The sequence below is a fragment of the Cyprinodon variegatus genome, unplaced genomic scaffold (assembly GCF_000732505.1).
Source record: "Cyprinodon variegatus isolate N-32 unplaced genomic scaffold, C_variegatus-1.0 Scaffold792, whole genome shotgun sequence".
NCBI lineage: Eukaryota > Metazoa > Chordata > Actinopteri > Cyprinodontiformes > Cyprinodontidae > Cyprinodon > Cyprinodon variegatus.
In genome coordinates this window covers 329,123-339,786 of record NW_015151245.1, presented here as the reverse complement: position 1 = coordinate 339,786, position 10,664 = coordinate 329,123, and the positions used below count along the sequence as shown (strand labels likewise).

Sequence of the window (10,664 nt, the reverse complement as noted above, 5' to 3'; positions counted from 1 at the left end):
TTTTTTTTTTTTTTTTTTTTTTTTTTTACATCTGTATGTTTTTTATTTATCAGAATGTTAAATCACAGCTTTAGTTCCCAAAAATAGAATTTCTCAGACTTTCTTAATGGTTTAGGCTTCACTGAGATAAATATGGGAGGAAATCACTTTTTTTTTTTAAGAATGTCAGAACTTTATTTTATTTAAACATATCTTGAAAGATCCACTGAACTTGTTTGAGGAATTTGAACAGTTTTATTCATGGTAGATACTAATGGGTTTTTTTGGCACATATAGGAGTCGTCCATATAATAAAGTAATAAATAATAGAATGCTGCACCCCTAGAGTCATATTAGCTGAAAGGTAAAGATAGTACTGATGATCCGAAGTTTCCTTTAGAAAATATTAGTTTGTGATTGTTTCCATGTTTTGTTATGTTGCATCTTAAAGAAAAAAAAAGTCAATGACAAACACAGAATAAAGATGTGATGCAACTTGCATCTAAGCATGTCTCTGTAAAGTAATGCAACTAAGAATATCTCTGTAATTGGTGTACAACAATGACTAGATGAATAGAAGTTTAGAAGGTGTGGGTTTGTTGATCCTCAACAGAGCGGACCCAGTTCTACAGGGACCCATTCTACACATTAAGCTGTGTTTGCAGCACAGCTTAATGTTGGTGTTAAGAAAATCAATGCTTTCACTTGCTGAGGTTTAGTTAAATTGCTGGTATGTTTATAATTGTAATATTACATATTTAGGACTTTTTTGGTACATTAACTAACCTTCTGATGACCAAAAGGCCTTATGGGGACTGATGGTTGTTCCTAATATGGCAGACCCCATTTTTACCATAGAGACTGAGATTAGAGGTAAGGTGGGGATTAAATTTAGGTCAGGGTTAGGAATATATTAGGTGAACTGTCAGGGTTAAGGCATAAATGCAATAAATGGGGGAGTGTTAGCTTAGTGGTTAGAGCAGTATGCACGTGCTCTGAGAAAGTTGCTAAGTACCTGGTAGATCCCCACAGCCTGCACTCTGGGTCCCTGAGCAAGACCCTTAATCCCACACTGCTCCTCGGATGCCCCACGATTGCAGCTCACTGCTCCCTATTATTATTATTATCAAATTACATTCATTTAACTCAATGTAAAGTCTTTATATGAATTGAAATATAAATTTTGTTTTTATGTATGTGTGTGCATGTCTTACTCTTTTAGTCAGTAAAGCCCCCTGAACCATGTTCTCTCCGGGTTGTTTGTGTACAGTTTGTACAGGAACATCAGTAGCATGTCTGTTTTGTGAACACAGACTGTTTAGCCCCTCTCAATCTGTGGTACCTTTTTATTTTTTTCAGGTTAACAGTTTCTCCTTATTGCTCCTTTTTGGTGCCATGCTAAAGTGAGTGAACAGGTGAAAAGTGTGTAAGGCGGTAGAGTTGTGCATATGAAGGCCAGCATGTTGGTTATTTCTGGCTAGGGAGGCTGTTCTTGTAAGCTGAGAATAGTGACCTTTATCTTTTGTACTCCTTAAATCCTTTAATGTATTTTTCATTATTATTCTTACAGATACTTTTTTTTTTCTTTTTTTACTTTCCATTGATTTTTTATGGCTTATTATTTTCATGTTAATTTATAACGCGTGTTTCTACACATTGACATTTAAAACATTTGTGTGTTAGGTTGAACTGTCTGTTGTACTCCAGTGGGGTCTGAACCTCATCAGGTAGGGCACGTGTTCCTTTAAATTTAGGCTCAGGGGTCTCAAAAGGTTTCCTTCTCCAGGAAAATATTTATTCTTTAACAGCGTCTTTTTCCAACCCAGAGTTCATGCTGTTCAACTGTGACTTTGTTTCTAAATATGGAAACGCATTAAACGCATTAAACTGACCCCACTTGATTCTTCTCTCTCTATGCCTTTATCAGGGTTGTAATTAGAATCTTCTAGATCTACTTTCACATCCCTCATACTCACTGCCATCTTCAGTGATGAACTTCAGGGCCTCTTAAAGGCCATACTGTTTCTTTTTGTGAAACAACAATAAATAAAGGGTTGCTTCTGTCTTCTCGAACTTTGAGAATTGAACCCAGAACCTTCTTGCTGCAAGGCAGCAGTGCTACCCACTGTTCCACCTTAAATGCTATTAAATGTGTTCTTTTGGAGGAGTGATAGGTCAACATAAAGTTGGGGATAATTGTAGAGTCAAAAGAGAAACAATAGTTTTCAAAATAATGAACAAATAAACATCTGAATTATGTGATATGCAATGTATTCATCCGCTATGAGTTAATGCTTTGTTCAGCTCCCTTGCTGCACTTTTTAAGGACATGCCTCTCTTTGTTTTTACAATTCAAATGATCATTTAGCTCAGTCTGATTTGATGGATTAAACAGATATTTTCTTCCCATGTATTCACAGTGCAGCAAAGGTATAAACTTTCAATGGCTGTTAGTTTAAAGTCTTTGCCCTGCTGGAAGGAGAACCTCCAACTCAGGCTCAAATCTTTTGAAGCATCTCACGGGCCCAGGGCTCCTTACCTGCTTCTTGCTTTGTCTGACAGTTTTGTCACCGTTGAGTTAAAGTTTTTGATGACCCAAATGCAGAGATGAGGAGGCAAAGGTGAGTTTGCAGATTTAATGGTATCCCCAAAGGCAACATAAGCAAAAATACTGAAAACCCCCAAAAATCCAGGGAAAAACAGACACAGGGAGCCAAGCAACAACAAGAAACCGGCATTGAGGAACTGCAGAGGTGGTGTATATATGGGGAACAGGACAAAGAATGGGCTAATGAGCTATGAGGGCTATGGAGCAGGTGTGAATAGAACAAACTAGAAGGGAGCCAAGGGGAAGGAAACGGGCACAAGGGGGCAGCAGAGAGTGACTCAAGAAAGACAAAGCACAACAAAGAATATAAACTTAAACCGAGGGCAGAACCCTGACACGTTTATGTTGATTGCCATCTCTTTGTAGCTGCGTAATGTCGTCTTTTTCTTTGCTCTTTAAGATAAAAGACTGAGCAGAGCCCTGTGAGTTGCTCACAGCTTAGGATACTGTTATGTACCCTTGCATTGTTTCAACCATCTCCTGACAATCTCTGTTTTTAGCATGCCCTCTGACCTGCTGTAATTTTCCTACTGAATGCCTGGCCTCTATCATTTATTACCTTTCCTTTTTTTTCCCCACTCTCAGTTGGTGGAGGCCGGAGACACCAACCGGGATGGAGTCCTGGATTTTGAGGAGTTCATTCAGTATCTTCGTAACCACGAGAAGCAGCTTAAAATCATGTTTCGGAATCTGGACAGAAACAATGACGGTCTGTGGCTGGAAGGAGAAAGCTTAAAGATTAATGAACCTCTGTTATTTTCTTTATTTTTATTTTAACCCATACCTTCTAATTTCATTGTTGTGCATGGGTAACTGCAGGTCAGATCGACGCTGCGGAGATTCGGGACTTTCTGCACAGCATCGGTGTAAACATCAGCCTTAAAGATGCCAATAGGATTCTGCTGAGGTCTGTTGTCTAATCTGTTCATCACATCATTCCTTACACCACATATAGATATTCGCATAAACGATAGAAAAAGATACAGAACACTTATGGGGACCATCTTGTTTAAAATCAGGCTGATCTTTTTCCTATTTTCATTCATTTATGATTGAACAAAATTTATGTCGGCTGAATACTAGAATAATCGCTTGGTAACAAATCTTTGTGGAGACCCAAACTTGGACAGGAAAACATCTGTCTTAATATAATTGGGGAAAATATTAATTCCAAAATATTTTTACATAACAGCGGTAGCTGTTGGTTTTGATAAAAGCAATAGATATCAAAAACCTACAATAAATATAATTAAATTCAGTTCCGTAAAAATTTAATTTTTACGGAATGACTTTGACCTGGATGACTGAGAACCTTCATCAGCATATTAAATTCAGTTATGGATTCCTGTTTAGCAATGATGCTGTGCTAAATATTACATTTAAATTATGTTCAGTTCAGTGTGTGTGTGTGTGTGTGTGTGTGTGTGTGTGTGTGTGTGTGTGTGTGTGTGTGTGTGTGTGTGTGTGTGTGTGTGTGTGTGTGCTATCTGCCAAAGGTGCTAAATACAGGCACTGAGATGATAGTATGCAGAAGAGTCCTATGGGCGGGCCTATGCTGAAGGCGGCTACTTGATGACATTGATGCACACTTTTAGACATGCTTAAAAAATTATAGGAATATTGAAACCCAAATTTACTTATAGCACCACAGTGCAATCATAAAAGGTTTTAAGACGTTTTCAAGTGGACATTTATAATGTGTTTAGGAGAAAATTGGGGAATTCTCTTTATACAGTCTTTAAAGATGCATGTTTAATAATCGAATAATTCAGTGTGCATGTAAACCGGCTGGACTGGAATAAATGTTAGTTTAAGATTTATGTACTGGGAAGACCAGCTACTTTCTAGAATATAATAATATAATAATAATAATATAATAATAATAATAATAAGTGAACGTTATTGATCTTACATTGGAGAAATTTATCTCTGCATTTAACCCATCCCCTTGGGGAGCAGTGGGCTGCCATTGTGCGGCGCCAGGGAATACTCCTACATATAGTGCAGGTAGTGACAGACAGAAGGTGTTTTGAAAAAATAAAATCCCTGTTAGTATACAAGTTGAAGGAACCAAACATGTAGATGTTGATCACTGTAGGCTGACTGAAGACTCTGTCGTTGTTTAACACAAGGAGTCTAAGATGTCTGCAATGTTTTCTCATTTTATGGAGAATTCTTCTTTGTGAAATCGACTTCGGGTTTCACAGTAGTACAGTGGGTAGCACTGCTGACTTGCAGCAAGAAGGTTCTATGTTCGATTCCCGGCCCAGAGTCTTTCTGCATGGAGTTTGCATTTTTTCCCTGTGCATGCATGGGTTCTCTCTGGGTAGCCCGGCTTCCTCCCAAAGTCCAAAAACAGGACTGTCAGGTTAAATGGCTTCTCTAAATTCTCCTTAGGTGTGAGTGTTTGAGAGGTTGTTTGTCCTGTTTATCTCTTTGTGGCCCTGCGATAGACTGGCGACCTCTCTAGGGTGTACCCCGCCTCTCGCCCATTGACAGCTGGAGATAGGCACCAGCACCCCTTGCGACCCCAGCAGGGATAAGCCTGATGGAAAATGGATGATGGATAGATGGAAATCATCTCCAGAGGAGTTCCTAAAACAGTCCCAACCTTCATCATCAGCTTGTTTTTATCTTTCCTAAGTCCTTTGCTCTGTTACCCCAGCAGATCATCTGTGTCTAAATGACAGCCTCTCCGTTACTGTGGCCTTTAACAAATGTTGTTTTTCTTCAGCATGGACAGGGATGGTACCATGACGATTGACTGGAATGAGTGGCGTGACCACTTCCTGTTCAACCCTCTGAACAACATGGAGGATGTGGCTCGGTTCTGGAAGCGTTCAATGGTAAAACAGTCATGCAGAACTCTTTAAGTGACAGGGATCTTAGCAAGGAACAAAAAAACATCTTAAATTTATTCTAACTTTTACATTTCTTCAGTAGATATTGGATACAGGCGAGCAGCTTACAGTCCCAGAGGAGTTTTCAGAAGAAGAAAGGAAGTCTGGGTATGTGTGGCGCCAGCTGATGGCTGGAGTCATGGCTGGATCTGTATCCAGAACTGGAACCGCTCCGTTAGAACGCCTCAAAGTCTTCAGACAGGTTCTGCTTCTATGTATCAATTAATATTTTATCTTGAACTGCAATGTGTGATTTTTTTAAATCAGCGGTACAGCTAACAATAGTTGTTCCTGCTCTCTCCGGCAGGTACATGGCTCCTCTGATTTTAAAGGGAACGCTCTGAGCGGGTTTCAATACATGTTGAAAGAGGGAGGACCCTGGTCTCTGTGGAGAGGAAATGGAGTCAATGTGCTGAAAATTGCTCCTGAGACAGCCATCAAATTCACTGCTTATGAACAGGTGACCACCTTTGAGACACTTATTGGTTTCTAAAGGTTGCTTTTTCTATCTGTATCTGAACTTATGTGCAGATATTTATGAACAAAATATATATTTTTTCCTCTACATAGTATCACCTAAACCATATATATCAAATGTTGTTAAAATAGGTCTATCTAGGAGCAGAAGTATCATGTACTGTGAGCTCAGGATAAAGGGAAAAAAAATGCAGAAACTTAATCTGCTGAGTACGGCAGCAAAATATTTTTCTCAAAACTTTAATTTTATAGTAATGGAATAAGAGAAGCTGAAGCCTCAATAAAAAAAATAAAAAACTTTATAAGGGTGTAGATATTAATAATAATTGACTTTTATTGATCTCACATTGTAGAAATATACCTCTGCATTTACCGCATCCCCTTGGGGAGCAGTGAGTAGTTAGGACTTTAGATAGGAACTTTTAACCAATCTGCTTGTATAATTTGATTGAATTTTCTCTGTCAAGTGTCTTTAGATGACATTTGCTGTGAAATGGTGCTATTTAAATAAACTTAATTGAACTGGTTATTGCCTGAAACATCTTAAGATGTAGTAAGCTGTGGAAATGGTTCTATTCTATTCTCTAATGAATAAATACAATACACCATATCTCACATCATCACATCCGATCACAATGTTTTTTTTTGTTTCAGTTCAGTTTGATTTCATTCAGCCCTCTGTGATTTATTTCATTTCTTTTATTCACAGCAAACCTCACCTAGATGAGATCATCTCACACACACAAAAACTAAAAAAGTTATGTTTCCCCAATTGAATTTCCCAAATTAAACCATGATCTCCTTGTTTATGTCCTTTAATTCTGCATAGATAAAACTCATGATGCATGGCCGTGACGAGACGAGAACTCTGAGGGTCCATGAGAGGTTTGTTGCTGGCTCTTTGGCTGGAGCTACAGCTCAGACAGCCATTTACCCAATGGAGGTAATGGGTTCAATGTGAAGGAATCATTGGATGCCATTAACAGATTCAGCTTTAGGGTTGCTTATAAATGATTGATCGCACTCCTCTGTTTGTTGCATCAGGTTTTGAAGACACGCCTCAATCTCAGAAAAACGGGTCAGTACTCAGGAATAACAGACTGTGCCAAACAGATCCTGCTGCGGGAAGGAGCGGCAGCCTTCTATAAGGGCTACGTTCCCAACATGCTGAGCATCGTTCCTTATGCTGGTATTGACCTGGCAGTGTACGAGGTCAGACAGAGACACGGCTGTCGGTGTGGGGGGTTTCCCCTCGCTGTTAACACCCCACTCACCCTTCTTTTCCACAGACACTGAAGCTTGCATGGCTGAACAGGAACAGAGGCCTGCCCGACCCAGGGGTGATGGTGTTGGTGGGATGCGGCGCCATCTCCAGCACGTGTGGGATGCTTGCTAGTTACCCTTTGGCATTGATCCGCACACGGATGCAAGCAGAAGGTTAGAAAAGCTGCTGGCATGTGGACTTCACCAAATGCTTATTTATATTCCTATCAGGTGAATATAAATACAAAAGGTGGATTTCAGATGATTACTGTATTTATTGAAGGATGAAAGCTTTTAATACCAACTCTTACCATGTTAAATGAAAACCTATTTAAAGGTTTTTAAGTTTAACTTTACTATCAACAACCAGCTATAAAACTCTCTGACCTGTAGAATCAAGAAGGTTACAGAACATAAAGTAAGCCGGAAGATCTAAAAAATCTCAACATGGCACCGTCTTAAAAAAAGGAAGGAAAAGATATATTTTTTTAAATCGCATCTAATGATCTGGAAAGGATTACAGTGCCATTTAAAAGGTCAGGACTGCAAGTATGGATCACAAAGGCTTGTCTCCCATTCACCATAAAACATCCTGAAGAAAAATTTAGAGATTTTCTGTGATCTGAGAAAAGGAAAGCACCCTCTTAACAAATGGAAAAAAATGAGCATAAATCATAGGAAAAGCTGATAGTCAAACATGGTGGTGGCAGAGTGATGATCTGGAGGAAAAGGAGAATGCTTGGCCATAAATAAGCTAAGTTAAACCTCAAGTACAGACCAGTACTTGACTATTTCTAAAGTTGTCTTCCATTTATCCTGGACCGGGTTGTAGAGGAGCCATTCTTAGCAGAAACTCCCACACTACCCTCTACCCCCCCCAAACTAGAGTCCGTCCAGCGTGTCCTGGGCCTCCTCAGCTGACTCCTCTTGCTGTGGAGAAGATGCAGTTTTCAAAGTTAGTAGTTAATATTGGTCAAACCATTTCATTATCTTCTTATTCATTTTAATAAAAAAGCTATTAAAAAGAACTAGTTAACACATAATTGTCAGTTCTACTTGCATTTAAAATCCAAAGTTTTCAACATTAAAGCACTGGACTTCCTAAACTACGCTCTCCTTTTTAGAAGACCACCCAAACTTTCCACCAGCCAGATTCAAATATTTAATAATGCAGTTTTTAAATTCACATTTCACAAATGTATGCTTATCTAGACTCTGTAATTCTATAAACAAAGCATTGTTTTTCAATAATCTGGCTTAATTCACCCTGTTTTCTTTTTGTTTTATTTCCCATCAGCCTCAGCGAGAGGGGCCCCTAAACTTTCAATGCTGTCCCTGCTTCACAACATCCTTCGGCAGGAAGGCATCGCCGGACTCTACCGAGGAATCTCCCCCAACCTGCTGAAAATCATCCCAGCAGTCAGCGTGTCCTACGTCGTCTACGAATATACGAGGATTATGCTGGGAGTGGACATTGAGGGTAGGAGGGGAGGAAACCAGAAAGGGTAGATTAAGGAGACGGGGATTGCCGTGATTTTTGATCTGCGAGCATGTGCAGATGGGATGTCAGTGCATGAAAAATGGGCTTTATTCATGAATAGTTTAAATACAGCGGGTCTTGCTTTCATCTCCACCAGCTTGTCTTGAAGAAGAGATTAAGATATTTCTAAGGGCAGGAGGGTGGACATTTTATTTTTAGGTCTTTTCATTTGGTTTTTAAGAAAACATGGAGGTATTTTAGCTTTAGGCAGCTTCCAAGTAAACATATCTAAACCAGCAGATAGAAAGAAAAATGCAAGCAACTGTTCTTAAAGGGCAAACACAGATGCTGCCAAAAATACTCACAGAACGTGTTCACATGTAGCCAATGTTACAGACAATGTTACATAAACTAGCACAAAGTCTGCATAAATGTGGAGTATACTGAGTTTTATGGAGCTTTTTTCCCTCTGATTTTCTTAAAATAAAATCCATCAACCAAAGGAGTTTAGGAGGAACTTAGTAAATAGATCCTACCTGTGTGTGATTTATCCTCAGTATAAATCCGGCTGAACTCTTAAAGCCCCAGAGGTTTTTTGGAAAAGAGGGGTGAGCATAACTCAGTAGGACTTTTCAGATGGGCTTATCAAGACCTTTGTGCAAATATGATTCCATTATGGACACAATTATTGACGTAAAACTCACTGCTGGGCTTACAAACCACACCTGGGAGCTGATTGACTTGAATCGCTGAAGACATTAATCAAAAGCTCATTATCGCCTGCTTTTTCAACATAAAACAAATGGATGCTGTATAAAGTAATGAATAAACAGCCTCCATCTGCACAGGATGCTGCTATGTTCTAGAGTGATGTGTTGCTTCTGAACGCTAACCAGAGGCATCTGGCTGCCACTGCTGCACAGATCTGCATGGGCAGAGACATGCATGTACTTGCTGAAAAGGAGTCACCTCTGGAAATTGGCCTGCTCTACATTCCTTCAGCCTTGTTTTCTCTACCAGGTGAGATGTAGAGAAGAGGGATGGCTGTGGAAGGAACCTGCAGGTGTGGAGAAGGCGGTTGCTGCTGAGTCTTAAACACACATTACCAAAGCACAGTGAGAGCCTAAAAAAGGAAGCAGTCAGTATCATTATTGCTTCTTCTGGGAAAAAGACGATGGTAAAAAGACGCACACAGAACTGCCTTTATGGACTGGACACGGGGAAAGACGCACAAAGAGTTACGAAGAGCTGCCCTGCAACTGTCTATGCAGAAAACATGTTCAGTATGTAAATTCAAAGACTGGGCCTAGGCCACTGCCACATAATGTTCCCTAATCACTGGGATTAAAAGACGAATTTTGTGTTTAACTTCTCGTTTCACAAACAAGAAGTTCTATTTATTGCCGTTTAAAAAATATGTATGTGCAAACAAATGCATGCACTGTGCTGCTTTTCTGGTCAACTCCTACTGATTGTTTTCTTTTTAAATTATAAGCATGATATTAAAGCACTGTTTCTGGGGGAAAAAAAATATAACTGAATAAAAATAGTAATTTTGAAATTCCTCTTGGTTCTCCTTATGTACATTTCATATAGTCTCAGGGATGTTATTGAACGCAATATTTGTTTTAGAAATAAAATTGCCTAGATATATAATAAAACTGTTGTATTATGTTTATTTATTGAGTACTGTTATCTATGGAGACAAAGTTGAAACAAAAAAATTCCAAAACCCTCATCATGGTCATAGTTTTTTTTTTTTTTTTTTAAATGAATGATTTCTTGGGTTCATAAAGGTGAATCCACAGTCATCCCATAGAGCTTATGACTGCTCAGGTTTGCGTTTAACAGCATTCTGTTGGTACCAAGGGTCCAAAGCCTACCAAAAAAATACTCCACACAACTTTTTAACCAAACCACTGCCTGAGCCAATGTAGAATGACTCCATGCTTTGATG

The 10,664-nt window shown here is 39.2% G+C and overlaps 1 protein-coding gene across 2 annotated transcripts in view; it reads left to right on the top strand.

The window, feature by feature from the left end:
- The window catches only part of LOC107098590 (calcium-binding mitochondrial carrier protein SCaMC-1-like), a 15,769-nt gene extending 5,448 nt beyond the window's left edge, over window positions 1–10,321 (top strand). The window contains exons 3-12 of one of the 2 annotated variants that reach the window (XR_001481892.1): window positions 3,173–3,296; window positions 3,407–3,494; window positions 5,322–5,433; window positions 5,531–5,689; window positions 5,795–5,947; window positions 6,794–6,907; window positions 7,009–7,176; window positions 7,254–7,401; window positions 8,525–8,916; window positions 8,960–9,043. Coding sequence is in view for 1 of the 2 variants with exons in the window: in XM_015396350.1 (XP_015251836.1) it covers window positions 3,173–3,296; window positions 3,407–3,494; window positions 5,322–5,433; window positions 5,531–5,689; window positions 5,795–5,947; window positions 6,794–6,907; window positions 7,009–7,176; window positions 7,254–7,401; window positions 8,525–8,707; window positions 9,728–9,738 (1,260 nt within the window). In the remaining variant the exon portion in view is untranslated. Of the gene's footprint in view, window positions 1–3,172; window positions 3,297–3,406; window positions 3,495–5,321; window positions 5,434–5,530; window positions 5,690–5,794; window positions 5,948–6,793; window positions 6,908–7,008; window positions 7,177–7,253; window positions 7,402–8,524; window positions 8,917–8,959; window positions 9,044–9,727 lie in introns of those variants that run through there. The other variant, XM_015396350.1, reaches the window with a different exon arrangement.
- The last annotated feature ends 343 nt before the right edge of the window (window positions 10,322–10,664 follow it).